General features: G+C 29.9%; 1 protein-coding gene across 1 annotated transcript in view; it reads right to left on the bottom strand.

Annotated features, from left to right (window-relative positions):
• LOC116847345 overlaps positions 1–22,599 on the bottom strand; it is a 37,221-nt gene extending 14,622 nt beyond the window's left edge. Inside the window, exon 1 of the mRNA XM_032822261.1 lies at positions 22,292–22,599. Within this exon, the coding sequence (XP_032678152.1) occupies positions 22,292–22,599 (308 nt within the window). The remainder of the gene's footprint in view (positions 1–22,291) is intronic.
• Positions 22,600–26,083: the final 3,484 nt, after the last annotated feature.

The following is a 26,083-nucleotide window of genomic DNA, read 5'->3' as shown; positions in this document are numbered from 1 at the left end:
TCTCTCTCTCTCTCTCTCTCTCTCTCTCTCTCTCTCTCTCTTTCATTCTCACTCTCCCACACATCACGACAAACGACCTTAATATTTCGTTCGCGTTCTCGTTAATTGTACGACAAATAAACAATCCATCGTGTATATCCATGTATTTTTTACAGCGCACATGCGTGAAGTTTCTAGTCTAGAAATATTATAAAATTTCATGGAAAATAAAGTTGCTTCGATTCTGTGTAGTAAACAAAATTTTTTATTTAATATTCTTGATTGAAATGCTGAAACTTTCATAGGATCCAGAATGTATTTTGAACAAATTTGGTGCTTCTGATGAACTCATGATAAACTTACATGGCCCTTGTTCTTGAAATAGTTGCGTATATGTAAGTTTTATTGCGCAGGTTTAATCATAAAATAGCTGCGCAGTAAAACTTACGTATACGCAACTATTTCAAGAATAAGGACCCAGGTATATAAACTTATGATATATTATCATTTACTTGAATGCAATATGAATTTTTCTACTGTAATAGAGACCGGAGCTGGTTGACTACTGGGATAAGTTGGCAAAACCATTTATTTCTAGTATTTTCTAACAAATTACAAAGAAAGCAAAATTTTTAAACATGTCAAAGATGGCTTTGAAATCCCTGCTTGCTTAGCTCTGAAATCTGTTAAAAAACAGTAAAAATAATCGATTTTACCAACTTACCCCGGTGGCCAAATAGTCTTCTCTACGTTGCATCATAAATCGTCGATCGACAGAACAATTGCACACTGAGAGAAATGGCTTGATGAATGACACTATATTCGTCTTATGAAAGTACTCGTAATATGGTGAATTTATATGCGATATCTGGTTCACATATCCAATATTGTGATTACGATGCCTCGACGCATCTGGTAGTCAATATCGAGACATTTAATTATAGATATCTAGACAGTTTGGTAATTCTCTCTAGACGTGTGATACTATTGACGCGATAGTTAATTGTTACTCGCTGCGACATTTCCTTTTTCATCTATACTGATTTGTAAAGACGTCGGTGCTATAAGAGTAAACGCTGAAACCGTCAAATATTTGGAAGAATGAAATTTCTTAAAATATGTCGAATTTAGAAGTAAATATATGAAGATTATATACAGTAAATATATGAAAATTATATATAATATGGTTAAATTTTAGGTTAAATAAGAAGTCTAACACTACTCCACAACTGTATTCATAACATTCACCAAATGAATTGTATGCTGTACCAGACGGTTTGGTAAACGTATTTAAGCATTACTGTAATGTTACTTAGATAATGCACTCCACCAGATAGTTTGGTATCATTGACTAAATATCTTATTACACGATTATTCACCATACCGTTTGGTAAACCTAAATAGAATTCTGATCAGTATCATCAGACATTTCCCTCAGTGCAATATATCAGACATGCGTTGTGAAATGTGCGACGTGCAAATTTTGATTGAATAATTTTTTTAACATATCGTAAACGCTTTCGCAGGCTCGCGCTTACGAGAGAGAGAGAGACAGAGAGAGGGAGAGGGAGGGGAGAGAACGCCAAAATAACACGCGTGCGAGGATTTCTTATTTACTCCTCTCTCGGCGTGACCGAGTAAAAAAGATCGCTATGCAAACAGTCGGACTGCGTGTTTCATCCTTGGACTAATTTTGCGAGAGTCGCAGCTGCCGGGGCGAGAGAAATTTTTCCCGGTTAGAGCGCACGATAAGGAACATCTGTAGCAATACGCGTGATTATTCGCGCACATTGTAATCATCGCGGACCAATTCCGATCGATCAATCGACTAAGCAGTCGCCAGACGTTGGCGAAACAATGGATACATCCGGGAAATCTCTACAATCCGGACGCAATCCGGTGAAGGGATTACCGTGAATTTAATTTCTTCGCGAAGGAGACGGGAGATGAACGAAGGAAACGCACGCGACAGGAATTCCACCGAACACTTTGCGTCATCTTGTTTGCACACCTAAACGAACGAGTATTTTTATCTCGTAGATTTCACAATGCGCTATTTTTACGCCATTTTTACGGCCATGATAATGTATACGTCGCATAATGTACTTTTCCACGCGAAGAGGTTGTGTCGTAAGGCGTAGAGTCTCTCATGTAAGAGTCTGGACCACAGACTTCTTTCCTGTATAAATCTTCTATACACCCTGCTTAAAATATTTGATTGAAAATGATTGCATAAAATATAATAAGATAAGATTGGATAATATAGAATTCTTATATTGATTTATACGACTTGTCATGCATCGAAGCCGTACAACATAGACTTTCTATATATTTTAATCATATTTTATGATACTATTCTTTTCAATCTTGAATATTAATGTTTGCATAATAAATTGATATTTCTGAATCATAGTAAATATCGCATTATGTATTTATTATTATTTTATAATAAACTACTTATAATATTCTTTCATAATAATTCTATTTATAATAATGATTACAAAATGGTCAGATAAAAATGAGAAGAATATCTATGTAGTTTAATCATATCTTATGATACTCTTTTCTATCACGTTGAATATGAAAGTTGGTATAATCAGTATAATATCAGTATAATGATATATGTATTCACTTACGAAATTTTGTAAATGAGTTGTGAAATATGTGAATCAAAATCACTATAAAATATGATAGACAAATTTTCTATTCAACATTTTAAACAGAGCAGGGTGTCTAAAGATAACGTATAAAATTCTCGTATACGTGTAGATTAGATAAAATTGAACACAAATTTTCTCTTTTTTTTTTACAATTACTATTTTACAATTATATAAAATTTTAAGTTATTGATTAAAAAAGATTAATGCGTGATCATATACATGATAAATGAGCTGTTATAGCGACATTTGCCGTCATATGGTTGTACATTAGATAAAATTGAACACGAAGTCCTGTATATAAGTCCTGTATATAAGTCCCTGTATATAAATAGTAATAAATTTTTTAAAAATATCGGTCTTAGTTATACAAGGATGATTTTACCTGTATAGAATATGTTTCGGGGAAAATAATAATGAGAATTTGATAAATGGTTTAAAAAATATATATATTCTAGAATCAGAAGTTTACTATTAAACAGATTTATTATGTTTCCTAGCAAGATAGACTCCGCTAAAGATTTATTGCTGCACTGCTGAAAAACATGGTAAAATTAAAAATAATTTTACGCGTAAGATGCTATAAAAATCTTCTGAATCTTGGAGATTGCGAAAAAAATAAAGTATTTTTGCAAGGCCCGCGCGTTCCACTGACTCGCGACTCGGAACATGTTGCGGGATATGTTAGCACGCGATATCTCTAGCTGAAAATTTAATAATTCGCGAAATTGCAACGGTGTTGCAATTTGGAATTTCATCCACTCGGGTTTCATCGAGGTGTCCAAGTTACTCTTAAGAATACGCGATTTTACGATATACTGCAAGCACCGCAATTTTCTTTTCTTGAATCGCAATGCAATACATAATTCGATCTTTATCGCAAAATCGTGTCTTTAATTCACTTGTCATTTTAGTTAAGTTAACCTATGTAAATATCGCGCGACAATACATAATATTTTATATTATTTAATCCAAACTTATACATTTAGAGGCATAATGGAATTACGTCATTATAACAGCTTTAAAATGTTAAGATGTATTATTTCCTTTTTATATAATTTTTATTATATATATTTATGTACATTTTTTATACACATTTTTATATATGATATATATAATTATATTATATAATTGTGTATACGATAATAATTGTAATACAAATATAATTGTAATATACAATTTTATATATATTTTTATGTATGTTTCAGAGAGAGAGAGAAGATTACTAAACATTATTACACTTAATATTGATTGTAATAAATATTTTAGTAAAAAAAAGATATTGAAAAAGGTAGTTTTATTGTTTTATAAGAAAAATATTGTTAATAAATAATTATAATTAATTAAACGTGCAATAACACATCCTTATATATTGCATATCTTAGTAAGTTACTTAGGGTCAGTTTTTCAATAACAGTTTAAACTTGGATTCAAGTTTAAACTCTATTCTAACAATGCGTTTTGTTTAAACAGAGTTTAAGTTGAAATCTAAGTTTAAACTATTATTGAAAAACCGGTCCTTAAACATTTAAAAATTATTTAGAAATTAACAATTTAGAAATAAACAAGTTATAAAATGTTTCTTTTTAAAAGAACATAATTTAACTTTATTATGTCTTTATTTTTAACTATTTTTTCACAGTAAAACTTGTATTTTCTTATGGACATTTCAAAGAATATTTTGATGCAGTGCGAAGAGAGAGACCCATACAACACAATGTCTAAAATTGAGACATAAGACGTTTTAAAAACGTGTAAGTTGATTTATTTATTTTTAATATATTGAATATTATTCCCATCATGTCCCATTATACCTTACACGGAGAAAACTAAATTTACTTTTTTAGCAAAATCATCGTTGCTACTGCATATTCGTAGTGATATAAAAAAAATTTAATTGACGTAACTAATTTTACAAATTATTCGTTATCAGAGCAGAAGTAGTTTCGTTGCAAGGATAGAAAAAATTTGTTGAATGTATTTATCCTAAGAATCACGTTAATTTACTATTGATGCAAAATAATGTATCCTTAATTTTAAAATTAATTTGCTATTGGAGCAAAACTGCAACTGTTTATATAAATCCATCATGGTTCTTATAGTAAAATAATTTGTACATTCAACAAATTATATCTAGCAAATAGTGATTAATACTCTTAGCAAATTTTTTTGTTGTCCATATAATAACGATAAGATTTTGCTAGATCAGCAGAAAATTTGCTGAGCCAGCAAATTATTTTTCTCCGTGTATGATTGAAAATTGCGTTGATATAAAATGGCGCGCGATTTACAATCATATTTGCAACACATAATTGTAATGCAACATCGCGTATTCTTAAAAAAAGATCGCAATGCGATACACAATTTCATAAATTTACATCCCGAGTCGCTCTTTGTGACAGCGCGATGGGATCCGCGTGACGATTAGATCCGGACACCTGTGGTAGTAATACGACGTGCGTCGAACGTGTGTACACTTACGCACGTGCGAAAGTGTGCGCGTAGATACAGGTGTGGGTGCCGATATCAAGCGGCATCGGGCAAACGTGCGAGACGGCACGCACACGTCGCTCGCTCGAATCGCGGCCGCATATGGCACGCAAAATCGGTCCTCGCTGATTTTACGAACGCGAACTGAGCGCGAATACGTCTTCGCTACACTATATCGCACGCATCCGGTTCTTTCGTCTCGTCGCTCTGTCAAACGTCGTCCTAGTTCTATTCCCACAATGACTCGGGCTCAAAGATGAAATTGTTCAGTTGGCACGCGCGTACACCGACAGGAAAAATATGTAAGAAATAAAAAATATTTACTCGACGGATATTAATATCGTGTTTACCAATGTACGAAATATTTCTTCAAATAAGCACTGAACGAAGGATTTCGTAACAATAGTACTAAAATTTGATAGTTGTTGATAAATTATATACGGTCAAATAATGCGGGCCAAACATAAAGTAATAGTCAGGAGATAATGTAGTTATATAAAGTAAATGTATAGTTCTCACAAGTAACACTACCCAAGTACCACACGCCGATCTTCTTGAAACTTTGCACATATGTAGTACATCGAAAAACATTAGGCACGTATTTTTTTATTTTGGCTAACAAGGCATTTTAAGGTTAAAAACGCAATCGAAAATTTAACACTCTGTAGCACAATGACAACTAACTCTATTCCTGAGCGTCATTCTTTTACAGCTTTTACGACTTTATTATAATTTCATTGTCTGAATGTTTCTGAAGTCGCTAATTATGATTTTGACATGAGTTTTGCGAGATTCAAAATGGCGGGCCGAAATCGCAGACATTTCAAAGACTTTATTCAAAGTCAGTTTCGAAGAAGTTTTTTAGATTACGATTACGAACTAATGTCAAAATCATAATTAGCAACTTCAGAAACATTCAGATGAAATTATAATAGAATAATGTCGTAAAAGCTGTAAAAGAATGACGCTCAGGAGTAGCGTTAGCTATCATTGTACTATAGAGTGTTAAATTTTCGAATGCGTTTTCTAACCTTAAAATGCCTTGTTAGCCAAAATAAAAAAATACGTGTCTAATGTTTTTCGATGTACTACATGTGTGCAAAGTTTCAAGAAGATCGGCGTGTGGCATTTGGATAGTGTTACTTGTCAGAACCAATTTAGTTGCTTGAACTATACATTTAGGTAATTAAAATAAATTCTGGAAGCTTGTTCTTTTAGCAAAATCGTCGTTGCTACTGCATATTCGTAGTGACATTAAAAAAATTTAGTTAACGTAACTAATTTTACAAATTATTCGTTATCAAAGCAGAAGTAATTTCGTTGCCAAGATAGAAAAAATTTGTTGAGTATATTTATTCTAAGAATCGTTAATTTGCTATTAATGCAAAACAATGTATCCTTAGCAAATCCATTTGCTATCGGAGCAAAACTGCAACTGCTTATATAAATCCATCATGGTTCTCATAGCAAAATAACTTGTTGATCCAGCAAATTATATCCAGCAAATAGTGATTGGTATTCTTAGCAAATCTTTTTATTGTCTATATAGTAACGAAAAAATTTTGCTAGACCAGCAGAAAATTTGCTAGGTCAGCAAATTATTTTTCTCCGTGCATGTGCAAATCGATTATTTGATCATTACAGATTTTTTGAGGATGCGAATGGTGACTTCAATGGCGGATTGCCAACGTGCACATCCAATATGACAGACAGGTAGGACATCTGTTCGACAGATGCCCGCTGCTGGCAAAATTCCTGCCGCGCAAACTCGTCAGTCTCTACCACTCAAGTGAAATTTCTATAAAAAGAGATCCTTGAGTTTCGCTGGACTCGTAAAAATCGAACGACCGCAATTATCATTATTAATGTACCGATAAGTGACTGACATACTTACACACACATACATATAAATATGTACAGTTAGGCTCTACTAGATTCGTACAAGTTATGTAAAACATGTTTCGGAGATCCGAGATCTCGAGAAAATTTCGGATGTGATATCAGAAAAAGACAGATATAAAAATTGCGCGTACATCCGCGTGTTCAACTGAAGTACAATGCGACAATACAATATAATTGTTCGAGACGTATCGGAAATTAAGTCATCCGGATGTTTATTCCAATATCTGTCGTCATATCGTTGTACGATTGTCAATTTATCGAAATACTTCGTTATCACTTGTTATCGTATAAATATAGACGATCATTGGAGATGCGAAGGACGTTTTGTTCGACAAAACAATTATCGAAGAACGGTCAAAATTTGATTGCGTGAAATATTACAATCCTAAGCGCCACTTCTCAGACAACACAAGTGACTAAAAGATGTCTTGGAAACGTTCAAAAGACGTTTGAAAGAAATAAAATGTCTTTTGGATATCTTTAAGACATCCAAATAATCTTTCAATAGATTATACTAGGTTGGAGGTAAATTTTAGAAATAAGAAATGTTTTTTTTATAAAATTAATAGTTGCAAAAATAAAAATAGTGTTGTCTCTTGAACTGGAACTTTTATTTCAAACAATCAAAATTTTTGGCACATTTTAAAGGAGAAATTAAATTTTCTTGCTAAAATTCGCTTCTGTTTGATTTTATAAAAAACTAAAACAAAAATAAAAATTTTGGTCCAAGAAACTATATAACTACACAGAAAAAAAATTAGTATCCATTTCAAACTGATATAATCAAATTAATAGTTATTTTATAAATAAGCAACGATATATAATTTAGTTAAAAGAATTTAAAAACCCTAAATTTCAACAATGTATACTAATTTTACTTAAATATCATAATAGTTTCATAAGAAGTATAATATAATTATTTTGATAATGAGATATTACTTTTCGATATTTAAAAACGTCATATTCTCAATCTAATATTTTGTACTTTCCATCTATAAAAATTACTTTTGTATCAGTATGTAAGAATATATGTTTCTTTGTCGAATCACATAAAATGTATTGATGCAAGTAACTTTGTCTAACGGTATGTAATCTCAATTCAAGATTTATATGTCAAAAATAAAAATATTTTTAAAAAAAGAATGTTCTTTTCTTCGTAAAACATTATTTTATAAGAAACTTTTCTCGTTTTCTTAAAGAATCACAGAGATATACAAGAGATGCAGGCTCTGAGCGATAATGGATGCTGTGATATGATTTCACCGGAAATTAAAAATAAATTTTTTATATAAATATGAATTAATTAATTATATATTAATTAATTAATTACATATATGTAATTTAAACATAATCGTTTAGCCATTTTCTTTAAATTTCTAAATATTGTTGCTTTTCTGAAAGAGTAATTTACCTCGTTAAGAGGATGCCATACTTGAAAATTTTACCGACAAAACACTGAATTTATTTGAAAAATTTATATCATATTAGTTGCACAGAGTTACAAATGTTTTTACATATTAAAAATAAATGCAATAATAAATAGAAGCATTGCTCAGTATGTGGCACCCTTAGGAAAAATTACTTTAAGTTAATTTGAACATCTTAAAGTAATTTTTTCTAAGGAGGAAACGACAAAAATTTTTAAATTGATATCTTTCAAGCTCTACCAGTTGACGTAAATATTTATACTTGACACAAAAGCAGCCTGTATGTATTGCACGTGTGTTTGCTTCGCTAACGATAATTCCAAGGAATATTTATGTATCTTTACAACTGACTGTAGAAGCTCAAAAGTACATGGAAAGTTTGCAGAAAGATATCTATTTATGCGTGATTATGTTTTCTGTTAGCACATTTATATAAGATATACACGAAAAAAAAGTGTTATTGTATGAATAGAGATTGCCAAAATCGTCGTAATCTTACTATCAGTAAATCTTCTTGATTCAGTTATACTATTAAAACCAATACATCATGCATTATCACGATGACTCAAGTATTATTTTCAATGGCATTGTTGTTGAAGCAAGGAAATTTACTCCAATTACGACAACGTTAGCAATTTCTACTGAAACAACAGTATTTTATTTTCCGTATAAGATACAGGAAGATTTATATGAGATCTATATGTGCAAGAATTACGAAAAGAATAGTATGACTGTGTTAATGACATCTCTACGTTATCGATATTTTTTGAGTTCGTCATTCATTTCATCACGTCTCCTTAATAAGAAGGATAGAATGATGTTCTCTGAGCCTTTTTGTGCAAACAAATTCTTACACGCGCCCGAAGAAGCGCGTCTACTCTAATTGTATCCCTTTTATCGCGATTCACTAGCACTCGTAGTTCGAAAACGAACATGTAATTTCGGCGCGAAGTAATCCGTTAGCTTCCATCGGGGAGCTCAAGCGCACGAAAATAACGATGAAATGCACATTATTATCACGGAAAGAACAAATAATAAATGAGTTTCACACAAAACGTGAAACATCATGATGATGTTGCAGGAAATAAAAAAGGAAAGATAATGAAAACAGAAATCATTGGAAATTTAAGAATTTTGGGGAAAATTTATAACTTGGAAGTAAAACAAAAAACAGGAAGATACACTGAAACAATTTCATAACAAGTACCAAAATTTTGTAATTGTTGTTTATTATTAAAATTTTGTAATTGTTGTTTATTATTCAATCAAATAATGTATGTTGCCAAACATAAAGATAATTAGAAAATAATTTAGTTAAAGTAAATGTATATATTTCTCTCAGAACTACAAGATTTAGGTACCTGACTATTTAGGTAATCAAACTAGTTCCTGGAAGTTTAATATTTTGGCAGCAGAAAAAGTGATATTTGTTAATTATTACTAAAGTTTATGTTCGAGATGAAAATTGTTTTAGGTCATTTTTTATTTAAAAAATCGTATTTCTTATATATATATATATATATATATATATATATATATATATATATATAAATTATTTTAAGACATTAATACTTTTTTTATTTTTTACATCAACCTTTTTTTTACTTCACACGTGAAGTTCTATCCGTGGTTTCATTTGATCTTGTAGCAATCATCTTTTCTCAAAACCGCTTTACCTCATAATTGAACAGAAATTAGAAATCTATAAGCTTTTTTGACGATTTTATGACTTTTATGACGATTTATAATTTTTATGACGATTTTTTGTACGCATATATTCTTATAACTTTCAAGAAACGCGTAGCAATGTTATTTATAAGTAAATATATTTATAAGTAGCAATGCTATTTATAAGTAAATAATGAAAACAATTCAATAACAGTCGGTGAATATCACTGTGTGATTAATATAAATACATGTGTATATGTGTATATTAATATAAATACATTTATAATCACTAAATATTTTGTTAACAAGATAAATATTGATAGTTACAAGCATTTCATCAAATAGAATTAAATGATTTCATAACACTTACTGAATATATAGTATCAAAAAGATAGTCATCAAATACTTGATAACAGATATTAAATATTTGGTAATTATTACTGAAAACTTTAGTCCATTTGACTGTGATTAAAAAAGTTCTTTGCTCTGCTTAAAATATTTGATAGAAAATGATTGAATAAGGTTGAAATGGAAAGAATTCCTATATTGATTTATACGACTTATCATGCACCAAAGTCGTACAACATAGATTTTCTACATATTTTAATCATATTTTATAATACTATTCTTTTCAATCATCTTGCATATTGATGTTTGTATAATAAATTGATATTTCTGAATCATAGTAAATATTGCATTATATATTTATTATTATTTTATAATAAACTACTTATAATATTCTTTCATAATAATTCTACTTATAATGATGGTTACAAAATAGTCAGATAAAAATGAAAAGAATATCTATGTAGTTTAATCATATTTTATGATACTACTCTTTTTCATCATGTTGAATATGAAAGTTAGTATAATCAGTTTATATTTATCGATTATAGACAATACATGATATATGAATTCACATACGAAATTTCGTAAATGAGTTGTGAAATATGTGAATCAAAATTATCATAAAATATGATAGACAAATTTTCTATCATTTTCTATCTAATATTTTAAGTAGAGTGTAATCTATTATGCATTTGATTATTATTATCATATTTTTTATACTGATTACCGAATTTAAAAAAAAAATCTTTTAAAAAGAAATTCTGTATAACTAAATACATTTAGTAACAATTTAAACAATTTAAACCAATCTTTTTCTTACGAAACTTTTTTTGTACAAGACTTTTTTTTCAGTGTACAAGTACTATGTACACAACTGTTATTTCGAGTACTAAGACAAGAAAATGAAAAAATAGAAATCGTTGGAAATTTAATCTAACAGATTAATCGTTGAAAAAAAAAAAGAGTAATCGGGCGGCTCTTGACAGACAATTTCCGTGAAGTTGAAAGTGTGAGCGCGTGGATACGCGCCCTTCCGCCTCGCGCGCGGCCTTTGTAGGAATGCACGGCATGCAATCATCACCTCTTCCGAGAACTTACGATTATCGTTCAGGTGAACGTGCACATGCAGTCATCGGCCTGGACAGACAGGAGACACGCCATACACGCGTAATCGTTACTCAATATGACTGCCTGACTAAATATAGAGACGCGCGTCAACGTCCGAGGAAACTATGTGCAGCGGCCGAGTGATTTGCGTTCAACGAACAAGACTTACTTCTTAGTCATGCTTTGATTATTTTCTCATCATTTCGACGTCATTGTAATTTTCTGTTCAGCTTGGGATCTGATACGCGCTTGCAAGTGACTATCTCGCTCTGTGCTTCTGTTTCTTTCTCCCTTCCTTTTTTCTTTCGTATTTTTTCCATAGAATTTATTTTTATTTTTGTAATTGTGAAATAACAAAACGCAATTACAAAGGATTTCAAAGCAGAACAAAAAATCACAATGATGTCAAGATGATATTAAAATTACGAGAAAATGATTAAAAATATCTAAAGAAAAGGTAATTGAGTCAATAAGAGCCCAAACACAGATTTCTTAGTGCCATATAAAGACAATAATTTCAAATTCTCTATAATTGTCGAGGATGTTTTATTTATACACACTTTGTGGCTAAATGTTTTGAACTTGTTCTGGACCCTTCTCATGATAAAATCAAAACGAGATACAATCATCAGGTATACATTCAATCAAGTCGACGTCCCGAAAACGCAACAATAAGAATTTATAATGTAAATATATCCAGTGAACCACACATAGGCGTGTGCTCATTTCCGATGTAAGTACAGGTCATACAATTAATCAATGCAATGTTTCTAGTCAGGGTTACCAAAAAAATTCACTTTTTAATCATGATTCGATCATTTTCTCGTCATTTTAACGTCATCGTGATTTTTTTGTACTATTTGGGTAATGAGCTTCGAAGATTCATGACGTTGAACTTGCGAATAAAACGTTAAAGAAGAGAGAAAAAAGATAGAGAGGGAACAAAGAGGGAGAGAGACAGAGAGAGAGAAAGAAAGAGCGAAAAACTACTTCGATGGGTTCTTTGAAAAAGAAAGCGTAGATAGATTTTCATGATTATAAAATCGATAGTAAAAAGAAGCTTTACTGTTTTATTAATTACATGTATAAAGCAAATAGTATACTGTATTGACTTAATCGTAAAATTTACGTCATATAATAATGTGAATTTTTTTTATGTTGATGCATAAATGAATTTTCTAAAAAATTACAATCAAATTTTCATATTACATCTTACATGACATGTTGTTTTAAATAAATTTTGATAATATTTTTCGTATTTCTATTTTGTTGTTCTATATGATAAATATAAATGCCATTCATAAGTCATATGATTTTTATAAATTGTATAATATAGAATTGCTGCCAAATTTATGTACACTTGTCTATCCGAGAAAAAAAAAGAACCCGTCTTAAGAAAAATTGTTTTTTTTTAAACCGGTAATATAACATAATTTATAAAGCAAATTTTATAATTTGCATAATTATATGACTACTAAAATATAAAATTTTAATTCATTATAAAGTGTCTCTTTCTTTTCCCTTTCCAGACTTAATAAGGAAAACTTTTTTCTCTAAATCGGTATAATATGGTATAATTTATAAAATAAATTTCATAATTTGCATAATTATATCCCATATAACATAAATTGTGAAACAGATTTCTTAGAGATGTCTAAAAGATGTTCTATTTGTTCTAGACATCTAAGATATTTCTAAGATCCCAAATAGCACAGAGAATTCAAAAAGAATTCAGTCGTATGTCACCAATTCTGAATTCATTTTCAAATGCAAAAAAATTCTTCAGATTTTAGTTCAGTCAAAAGAATTCTTTTTGCATCTAAAAATGAACTCAGAATTGGAGATATATGATTAAATTCTTTTTGAATTCTCTGTGCTATCTGGGATGTATTTTATGCCATTGATGATATAATAACGTAAAATATAAAATTATAATTTATTAAAAGATTTTCCTCTCCCTTATAGAAATATCATACTAAGAATCATTGATAATTACTTATTGTCCAGTATTTTTAATACTGAAAATAAGTTATTATCAATGATTTTTAGTATGATATTTCTATAAGGGCTCTCTTTCTTTCTGTGTCTCTCCAAACTTAAACTTTTTTCTCTAAAACTTTTCTCTCTAACTTTTCTCTTTAAATTTCCTCTCTAACTGTTTTTATAAAAAAAAATTTTCTCTGAATCTTTTTTTCCTAAAATTTTCTCTCTAAATTAGTAATAAGGAATAATTTATTAAACAGTACGATTACGCAATTGCGATTGTGTTAAATTTTAATTTTTTAGCAATTTCTCCATCTCTTCTCTCTCTCTCTCTCTCTCTCTCTCTCTCTCTCTCTCTCTTTGTTTATTTCTCTGTCCCTCTAAACCAATAGTATTATAATTAGTAGAGCGCATATCTAAAAACAAAAGTAAACTATCAATAATTTCGTTAGTTAAGCCGATAATATTCTGAAAAAGATAAAAATAAAAATAACTTCTTATATATATTATATAATTATATATTATATAATTATATATAATATATAAAGATATATAAAGATATATTACAAGATTAGCGACTCGATTTTTTAAAGGTCATGCGTTGCGCTCTACTAAACGTAAAGGACAATCAGAGCGACTTTCGACCACTCGCGGTCGCGGAAAAGATCAACTTTTCGCAATCGCGTATCGCGGATTGTCGTCGCTTTCGTAACGTTTCAAAGCAGATCAAAGGCTGCTTTCCCGTCGTGAGATAAGTCGCAAATCAAAGAAAAATACATGTATGTATCAACGCGCGCAAAGGATAGTTTCGTCGTGACATGTAACATCATATGTTGTTTGTTTCCGATCATGAAAAACAGAATGAGTTTAATTTTATGTGATAAAAACACAGATTCTGAGGGAGAATTTACACCTCAACAAAAAGGCAAAAGAGAGAATAACAGAAGCCAATCAGAACTCGCGTTGATGATCAAATGTGGCAGTCGACAGTTTCTACTTTTCTACCAGCACACGAGTTCTCATTGATTCCTGTCTTTCTGTTTTCTATTTTCCCTCAGGGAGAATTCACACTTTGGCAAAAAAGCAAAAAAGTACAAAGAATTGTTAAAATTGGCGCTGGTAAAAGAACAGAAACTGTCGACTACCAATGCCAGTTCTAATTGGCTTCTGCCATTTCGTTCTCTGCTCTTCAGCCAAAGTGTGAATCCTCTGATATTGAGAAATACACATCTTAGTCAAAGAGCGACTTCAAAAGCAATCTCTCGATACGAAATTAAAAAGAAAAGAAAAGAAGAAATACGTTCGCACAATTCTCGCCTGTTATCTATGATTCAGACGGGAAGATTATCGTATTTTATCGCATGTACTTTCATCAACTCCGATACTAAGATGCAATTAGCTCACTCTTATCGCATGTCACATTAGGATACGTTTCCATACTTATTAGAAATAATGATAATCATGATAAAAAGCGGAACGATTACCATAATAAGAGAATGAGATTATATTTGCAAGATGTACAAACTTATCGGATCAGCGAACTATATGAAGAAGAAATTAATATCTTAAAAATAATATACTAAAATTTTTTAACTTAACTTAAAATTTTTTAACAATCATTGTTTCATATATAAGCAACAATATATAATTTTGTTAGAAAAATTCTGAAGTATTGAATTTTAACAATGTTATAAGTTGATTTGTATATAAAAAACATATTCTTAATTTTATATTTTATATTTTTTATCTCATTTTGAAATTATATATTTTTAAATAAAAAGAATATTTTTCTTTGATTGAATCATGTAAGATGTATTGATGCAAGTTACTTATCTTTGTTTAACGCTATGTAATCTCATCTTAAGATTTACATATCAGAAATAAAAATATTTTCAAAATAAGAATGTTCTTCTTTTCTGTATAGACGAGCCGCAACAAAGTACAAAGTTTAAGCTTCGAATATACATACAGAAAAATATATTATTGCTAAGGAAAGTGATCACTCAATTTACTTCCCCTCTTTTCTTAATGGCTATTTTCAAGACATTTTTTTTCAACAAAATTTTCTTGATAATAATCTTAAAATATATTCACCGAAAATTTGATAAAAACACATTTATCATGTATTCTAAAAAGTTTATTCTTTTCACACTGATAAAAATATTCTGGAAATTTTATTTGTAGAGTGTAAAGTTTATTTCTGTAAAATAAAGCTTATTTATATAAAATAGACTTTCACTCTATATAAATAAATTTTTCAGCATTTTTCTCTCGATGTACAAGAATATTATAAAACTTTGTAAAAAAAAAAGTTAGTTTGTCTCTATATAGTAAGTAAATCGAATTTTTGTTTTAATTTTATATTCTTGATTGGAGTTGGCTGAACTTACTAGGATTCAGAATGCATTTTGTATAAATGTAATGTTTGGGGCAAAAACTCATAATAGATTTGCGAATATGTAAACTTATGAAATAATACTTAAATAATATTTATTTGTGAGTGTAATACACATTTTTCTGTGTGTCGATGCGAAATATGGTATTACGTCGTATTCTCAAGATGTTTATTAATTACTATCTTCATGCCTCTAATATATCTATCTATCTATCTAATCTATTTACCTATCTATCTAATATATCTATTTATTTATCTATCTATCTATCCATCTATCCATCTATCTATCTATCTATCTCTCTACTTAATATCAATCTATCTTGATATTAATAACTCTAAATAGTTCAAGAAACATCTCAAAATTATGTTATCGTGAGACATATCGTTAAGAAAATATCAAAAACTTATGTTGAAAAGTTGTCATTTTAACAAACTGAAATTCGATCATATTTTAACATCATTTTGACTTTTCTGTTCTCTTTCAGATAGGTCAAGCTAAGCAAAAAAAGTCCTCTCTCATTTTGCAAATAATCACGTAAATTATTGAATTAATAATTAACTCATTATAGTCCACAGCAAACCCAGCAGAGATATTATTTAGGTAACATATAGAATTTTATTTTTACCATACTATAAGATTCCATATGTTATCTAAATGATATTTTTGTTGAATTAGCAATGGGCTGTGAAAGGTGTAACAATATACAAAATAATAATTAATTTCTTATAACAAACAGAGGTCAGTTGGCATACATGTAATACTATATATTATCGTAATAATTTTCTCTGTAGAAGTGGCGCTGTTAGATTTTATGAAATATCATTTTGCAACTTAATTGTTTAAACAATTTTATTATAAACAAATAATGTATTCAACTTTTTTATTGAGAAATTGTTCTTTTTACGATACTATAAAATTCCATATGTTACCTAGATAATATTTCTGCTGGGTTAGCTATGGGCTATAATGAGTTAAAGAAGATTAGCGTATATCACGCACGATTCTTCGCTAATCTTTTGATAACACAAAACCTATATGCTTATTTGCAAAATGATAGGGGATTTTTTGTTCAATTGGACTTAATCTACATATACATAAAAGTTTTGTATGTCATCATCGGATAGTTTGTATATGAAATATGGACAGCAGTCTACATAAATCGTAAAAAAAAAAGTCTTCAAAACCTAGTAAAAAAAATAATGGAAGTTGTAGTGACTCATTAGTTTTTTTGAAGGTAATTTTTCCAGCCTTGATTATTGATTTGGCGAGCGATGGTTTTGCGTCACGGCTGCGGACTTTTGCTCTTATCGAGATACGTCGTCTTTTATCACGCTGTAAATTTTACACAGAACGTCGACGATACTTCACTCCGTCGTTTATGCCAAGCTGATCGATATGGCGAAACAACGTGCAACAGAAACGATAGAAAAGTGACTTTTCTAGCAAAAAAGATTATACATAGGATGTCTCAAAACAATCTTCGAAGCTCTCGTGGAAGCATAATATGAATTGAGGTGAACATGAAAGTCTTGTATCGTTTTGTGACCGTCTTATTCGCAATAATTATCGAAATATTAATTAAAGAAGATTTGTGAATGATCACGCAAGATGAGCTGTAGTGACTACGTGTGTGCTTGTATATTAGGTCAAACTGAACAAAAAAGTCCTCTATCATTTTTCTAATAATTTCGTAGATTTTTAATTATTAATTAAAGAAGATTGGTTGGTTGCTCACGTGATAATATATTAATGTCCTTTAATTAATAACTAAAAATCTACGTTCTAAAAATCAAAGTTATTAGGAAAAAGCTAGAAAGTTTTTTGTTCAGTTTGATTTAATATACAAGCCTATGACGGCAGATGTTGCCACTATAGCTCATATCTCGTGTGATCATTTACAAATTTTCTTTAACTAATATCTCGATAAAATTATTACGAATATCGCGAAATAGTATAGGACTTTTACGTTTACTTTAATCCATACTATGTTCTCCCGAGAGCTTCGAGAAGACATCTTATATATTTAGATAAACAAGCGCACATAAATTTAGCAGTAATTTTACTAATCGATTTGTAGAGGTTGCATGCCTGACTGAGTGACTCATAGGACACTCATATTTGCCACATCAAATAATGAAATAGGAAAACAAAAGAAATATAAAGAAAATTATCAAAACTTACTCAAAACAATACGTCATGCAGAATGTAACATGAAAATCTGAATGTAACTTTGAATAAATTTGTAGCTGCATCAATATAATAAAACATTTACAATATACGATAGAAATATTTGATAATTAATTCAATACAGTAAATTCTTCTCAAAAAACGCAATTTAAAAAATTGTAAAATTTCTACTAAAGATTGGTTCATGTCGTGATAATCGTGCACGGAAAAAAAGTTTGGTTGAATTAACCAAATATTTGGTCGAATATGAACGATCCAGAAATACCGATTAAAGTAACCCGAATTCTGCTTAAGTCAATAAAAAATCTTGTTAACTTAAACAGAATTCAGGTTACTTCAATCGGAATTTCTGGATCGTTCATATTCAACCAGATATTTGGTTAATTCAACCAATCCTTTTTTCTGTGTGAAAGTGTCTATTTAGGTATAATTAAATAAAATTATACATGGATTATATATAAATTTTGTCTTTATACAGGGAAAATAGTAAGAAAAAATTATAATAAGAACTACGTTAAAGTTATATTTCTTTTTACAACGCTTTTGTAAAGCTAGGTTATATTAATGCAATATAAATTACTATAGAAATAGTAAATTTTACGATCTACCTGATTGTGTCATTTAAATATTTACAATAATATTATAATAAAGGAAGTCAAATGTGCATAACATTTTTTTGCACAAATTTACTAAAATTTTGTTGTGACTTTTATTGTAATATTTTCTCTATGTATATGGTCAAATATAGTGTCTCAAATCTCCATAATGACGCTTTGTGAGAACGTAGAACGGATTGAGGTGAGCAAGAAAGTACTGTACCGTTTTGCGATATTCGCAACAATATAGTCGAGATATTAATTAAAAAAGATTGATGAATGATTACATGCGATATGGTAGATGAGCTGCAGTGACGCCGTTTGCCGTTATATACTTATACATTCAGTCAAACTAAACAAAAAAGTCCTCTACCATTTTGTAAATGACCACATAGATTTTTAAATATTAAAAAAAATTGTTACACATATGATTGTATACTATAATGCACAAATTTTCTTTAATTAATATCTAAAAACCTATGTGGTCATTCACAAAATGAAGGATTTTTTTGTTCAGTTTGACTTAATGTATAAGTATACAACGGCAGACGGCGCCACTGCAGCTCATCTACCATATCGCGCGTGATTATTCACCAATCTTTTTTAATTAATATCTCGACTATTATTGCGAAATGGCACAGGACTTTCTTGCTCACCTCAATCCGTCCTATGTTTTCACAAAGAGTCATTATGGAAGTCTAAGACACCCTGTATATAACCATACATAATTATATATGTCTATACGCAAAACAAATGGTATCGAGTAAAAGTAAAAAATAAATATTTCATTCAATTAAACGTCAACATTACCAGTACATAAACACAAGTACTTTAAATTATATAACAACATATTATCCCATTCAAGTATATGTAATAACGTATAATGGCATATGACCATATAGAGACAAGATTCAGATACAATTATAGCACAAAAGTCGATTATCATTTTGAATTTCATAAGGTTTTATGCAAGTATGCAAATAATAATATGCAAAAAGAATTTTAAATATATATTAATTTAAAAAAATAACGAATTTTTTAAATTAGTAACTGACTACCATTTTACACTACCCTATATGATTGAATCTATATCCTGGTAAAATCTTCTAATAATTAACAAAAGCATTTAGTTGAACATTTCAATACAATATTTGATAATTATACAAAATATAGCTAGTAAAATCAAGTTACCAACTTGTCTATACAAACTGGACCTAGATTAGTATTTTTAAATTTCGTGAGAACCTAGAACGGATTAAGGTGAACATAAAAGTCTCATATTGTTTTGCGTATTTCGTAAATCTTAAAATATTAATGAATAATGATAATAAAAATATTAATGTAATAATAATGTAATAATAAAAATATTAATGATAATAATGATAATAAAAAAGATTAATAAATAATCACGCGCGATATGGTAGATGAGTTACAGTGGCGTCGTCTATCATTGTGTACTTATACATTAGAACAAAATGTACAAAAAAGTCCTCTGCCATTTTACAAATGACCACATAGATTTTTAGATATTAATTAAAGAAAATTTGTGCATTATTGCGTACAATCATGTGACAATTTTCTTTCATGAATAATTAAAAATCTATGTGGTTATTTGTAAAATAATAAAGGGTTCAATTTAATCTGTACAAGCATACAACAGCATACCTCTACTATATCATGTGTGATCATTCATATCAATTTTCTGTAATTAATATCTCGAGATTTATTACATATATCGCAAAACGATATGAGCTTTTTATATTCACCTCAATCTGTTCTACGCTTTTGCGAAATTTGAGAATAGTGATCTGAGATACTCTATATATAATCACAAAATAATTAGTAAAACAAATTTTTCATTTAGTTGAACTAATTAAAAAATTATTTGATAAATAATACCAAATAACCCCTTAGGAAAAATTACTTTAAGTTGTTTAAATTAACTTAAAGTTGCTTAAAGCTACTTAAAATTATTTATAGTTAACTATAAATAACTTTAAGTAACTTTAAGCAACTTTAAGTTAATTTGAACATCTTAAAGTAATTTTTCCTAAGAGACTTGGTAATAATTATTAAATAGTTTGAGTATTATCACATAATGTGTGTTTGAGTATAATGTTTCTGTTTCGTATATTTATCATATAATGTGATGAGTATTACTAAACAATATCCAATAAGCACATTGGGTAATAGTAATATTATATCAATGATATAATTTCTCACTCTACAATGTAATGTAATTATTATATATACATGTATATATACGCAAACAATATATACATGTTATATTACCCTTATAGAAATATCATACTAAGAATCATTGATAATTACTTATTTTTAGTATTAAAAATACTGGATAATAAGTAATTATCAATGATTCTTAGTATGATATTTCTATAAGGGAGAGGAAAATCTTTTAATAAATTATAATTTTATACTTTACGTTATTATATCATCAATGGCATAAAATACATCCCAGATAGCACAGAGAATTCAAAAAGAATTCAGTCATATATCTCCAATTCTGAGTTCATTTTTAGATGCAAAAAGAATTCTTTTGACTGAACTAAAATCTGAAGAATTTTTTTGCATTTGAAAATGAACTCAGAATTGGTGACATACGACTGAATTCTTTTTGAATTCTCTGTGCTATTTGGGTACACTCACATTGTTAAGTGGAAAATTATAATGATGTTAATGTGATATGACTATTACTTGATATGATGGTTACTGAGTATGCATTTATTTTGAAAATATTGTTTATATATAATTTATATAACACAAATTGGTAATTGGTAAGTCACCAAATATTAACAACAAATACCAAGTCTTGGCAACAAGTACCAAACCTGGCTAAAATTATTTGCCAGCGCTTTCTCGAATTCTTTCAATATATCAACCTATGTTCAATAGGGACTATTTCACTAAAGCATTTAGTAACTATTATCTAAGCTTGATGCTTATTACCAGGGTTGGGTAGTAACTAGTTAAAAAGTTAAAAGTTAAGTTAAAAAGTTAAATAGCTTTAACTTAGTTACATTTTTACACTTTTAACTTTTAACTTAGTTACATTTTATCGGTAACTATTAACTTTTAATTTAATTATTTTGAAGTTAACCATGCCATAAAGGTGGCGTGAGACGTCGAAAGACTGTTCAGTGCATGAGGGCTCATTTTCGACAATCTTCGAGGAAAAATGTTCGATAAAAATTTCGAAAAAACTTTATTACTTAAATTTAATAAGTATCTGTAAATAAAACATGTTTCCAAATAAGGTGTACATTTGTTTTTTCCGTTATTTGTTTTAAAACTGAAACCCTGAAGTCATGAAATAAAAGAAATTTAACTTTTAACTTTTTAATTGCTTTTTTTTATTAACTTAACTTTTAATTCAATTAATTTCATTATGGATTAACTTTATCTTAACTAAGTTAAATTTTCAAAGCCGTTAACTTTAACTTAACTTAGTTAAAAAAATGATTAACTTACCCAACCCTGCTTATTATCAAGCCCTCAGAGTATATTTCTCATTTTTGCTCAGGTATACTTACTTGAACGCTTTAGTGCGTCGTATGATCGCGTAGTATTCGGCCAGCTTCTGCAGCAACAGGCTGTATTGGATCGTGCTGATGGCCAAGGCGTTGTCGGCCAGGTCCGACACGTGGAATATCGACTGCTGCTGCTGCTGCTGTTGCTGTTGACGCAGCAGCTCCTGCTTCTCGCGATCAAGCATCTCATCGTGCAGTCTAATGTACTTCTCCTTGACGCGGGTCAACCGGTCGCTCTGCGTGCGCTTCGCGCTAAAGGAAGGCACGATTGGCTCGACGATTTCGTTACCCATGGACGAACGGACACACATGACGCTCCGCTGCCGATGTGTGCCACGACGTGTGCAGCTAATTCTTCCCAAAGACCTTCTCACCGCCGATTCGTTCTGCCGATCCTCCAACAGACCCGCGGGAACTACGCTTTCGAAAGGTCTTTGACTCGAATCGCTGTGACCTTCGCTCTTCTGCTGGGACCGCTCTGATCCAGTCGAGTAGCACCGTCTGGAGAACGTTCGGAGACGCTGAAGTCGCCCCTTTTATCAGGACGCGGTCAGCACTCTTCTTGATATCACCGATCTCGTATCGTTTCTCGAGCTCGCGAGGTGTTCGCTTCGTGAAGACCGACGTGGGTTTGACGAACCGCACGGACGATAACGCGATAACTAGTCGGCTGTCCTCGAGGGTGGTGGGACAAATCTCGAGCGATTGTCGCGTGGAAGGGAGAGAGCGAGTGTGTGGGTGCGGGTGTGTGAGAGCGCGAAGGAGAGAAATTCTACACCCTTTCCGTTCGATTGTCGCCGCAGAGTGCGCCGCGCCTCGACGCCGCTCCACTTTTATGTCGCTGCCCCTCGCCTCTCCGGGTGCCCTCCGCACGCTGCGGCCGCGACCGGTTGTTCGCCGTAGGCGTAAGGACATGCGATTTATGAAATTGTATTTCGTAACGCGATCCTTTTTATGAATCGAAATGAAAGAAATGAGAAAAAAAAAGATCGAAATGAAGAAAGAAATGCGATATATCGCACCACGGTTATGCATCGCAAATATGATCTTGAATCGCGTGCAATTTTTAATCACAAGGAAACCTGAGACACTATAGAAACCGTAATGTTTAAATAAATATTAAACATATTAAAGATAAATAAATAAACTCTGTCTTCGTACTCTATCAAAGTATTCTCTGAAATGTCCATATAAAAAAACACAAGTTTTACTGTGAAAGAATAGATAAAAATGAAAGCATAACAAAGTTAAATAATGTTTCTTTAAAAACATCACTTAACATCATAATACTTTTTATACGGGATAAAGTGGGAGATATTTAACAAAACTTGTTTATTTCCAAATCATTAATTTTCAAACGTTTTTAAAAATGACTTATTAAAATATACAATATATAAAGATTATTTTGCACGTTTAATTAATTATAATTATTATCTGATAATATTTTTCTTATAAAACAAAAAATTTCGATTTATTTTATTAGAAAGTTTCATGAAGTTGGTACTCATTCTCCTCTTTAAAGTGATTTTTTTATTGTTTAAAATGTCACAACTATTACTAAAACCGATTGAGAATCGACTGGAACTCCTCGGGAGGCAAATATATCGCAAGCACTACACAGAAAAAAAGATTTGGTTGAATTAACCAAATATCTGGTCGAATATGAACGATCTAGAAATTCCAATTGAAGTAACTCGAATTCTGTTTAAGTTAACAAGATGTTTGGTTGACTTAAACAGAATTCGGGTTACTTCAATCGGAATTTCTGGATCGTTCATCGGATCGATTAAATATTTGGTTAATTCAACCAAACTTTTTTTTCCGTGTACGATTTTCTTTTCTTGAATCGCAATGCGATATATAATTGGATCCTCTTATAGCAAAATCGTGATATTCAGCAATTCAAAATTATTCGTCATTTTAATTAAATATTTCCCAATGAAAAATTTTTCATATATAATTATATAAAATTATATAAAATTATATATAATTATACATAATTATATATTATTATGTATCAAATTTGTCCATTCATGTTCATACATTCTATTTATATAAGTAATTATACATAATTATGTATAATTATATATATAAATTCATATATAATTTTACATAATTACGCATAGATTTATATGTAATTATACATAGATTTATATGTAATTATACATATTGTTATACATAATTGTGTATAATTATATATAATTTTATATGATTATATATAATTATACATAATTATGTATGGGTAAATTTTATACATAATTTTGCATGAAAAATTTTTCATCGGGTTGTTCAAAGATCGCGCGGCAATCTATGATATTTTGAACTATCTAATTCAAATTTATACATTTAGATTACCTTACCTTATTACCTTTTTTTATTATTACCTTTTTTTATTAAAATATTAATGACAATCAATATTAAGTGTAATAATTTTTGGTAATCTTCTGGAACATATACAGGGTAAAAGAACAACCTTCGAAGCTTTCATGGAAACATGGTACTGATTAAGACAAACATAAAAGTTCTATACTATTTTGCGATATTCGTAATAATTATTGATATATTAATTAAAAAAGATTTATGAATGATCACACAAGATATGGTAGATAAACTGTTGTTGCAACATGTGCTTATATATTAGAGTTGCATTCTAAAACCTCCTTTTTGACGAAAATTATATTTACTACCATTAATTTTTACGTTACCCATACGTAGAGTAAAATTTCCTCAAAAGGGAGTTTGGAGTATAATCTAGGTCAAATTGAACAAAAAAGTCCTCTACCTTTTTCCTAATAACTTTGTAGATTTTTAGTTATTAATTAGATAATATTAATATATTATCTCGAGCGATCATCCACCAATCTTCTTTAATTAATAATTAAAAATCTACAAAGTTATTAGGAAAAAGGTAGAGGACTTTTTTGTTCAGTTTGATCTAATATACAAGCACACGATAGCAGATGTTGCTACTACAGTTTAAATACCATCTCCCGTGATAATTCACAAATCTTGTGTAGGTATAGCTTCCGGAAAAGGAAAGCCTCAAATCTAGTATTCACAAATCTTCTTTAATTAATATCTCGATAATTAAATGTGATTATATGTGATTGGGAATATCACACAACGGTATAGGATTTTTACGTTCACCTCAATCCGTACTACGCCTCTACCAGAGTTTCGAAGATTGTTCTGGGACACCCTGTATAAGAGAAAATATATATAAACATTATATATAAAAAGAAATAATGCAACTTAACATTTTAAGATTGTTATAATGGTATAATCGGATTATGGCTCTAAAACTATTACCCTCTAAATTTATAAATTTGGATTAGCTTAAAATATCATAAATTACCGCGCGATTTTTGAAGAGATATTTAACAAAAATGACAAATAACTTTGAATTGCTGGATATCGCGATTTTGCGATAAGGATCCAATTATCGCACTGTGATTCAAGAAAAGAAAATCCAATTTTATGAAACTCTACTAAAATAAATCGGAATTTTTTGTTTCCTCTGGTATCGATTCGAGTCATGAGAAAAAGCGATAGAACTTCTTGGGACGCTATCGGGGTCCGTATTCTTGAAATAGTTGCGTACACGTAAGTTTCATTGCTCAACTATTTTATGATATGATTATACCTGCGTAATAAAACTTACGTATACATAACTATTTAAAGAATATAAGTCCTGAACTCTAAATAAACTAAACGAGAGATTTGTGAGAAAAAATTAGTTTCAGTAAAATAATGTTTTTTTAATATGTCGGTTCAATGTAGACTTTCCATAAGTTC

The sequence above is a fragment of the Odontomachus brunneus genome, unplaced genomic scaffold, assembly GCF_010583005.1.
Source record: "Odontomachus brunneus isolate Ranch 3 - 2012 unplaced genomic scaffold, Obru_v1 Obru_scaffold_077, whole genome shotgun sequence".
Classification (NCBI taxonomy): domain Eukaryota; kingdom Metazoa; phylum Arthropoda; class Insecta; order Hymenoptera; family Formicidae; genus Odontomachus; species Odontomachus brunneus.
This window is presented reverse-complemented; position numbering and strand designations above follow the sequence as displayed.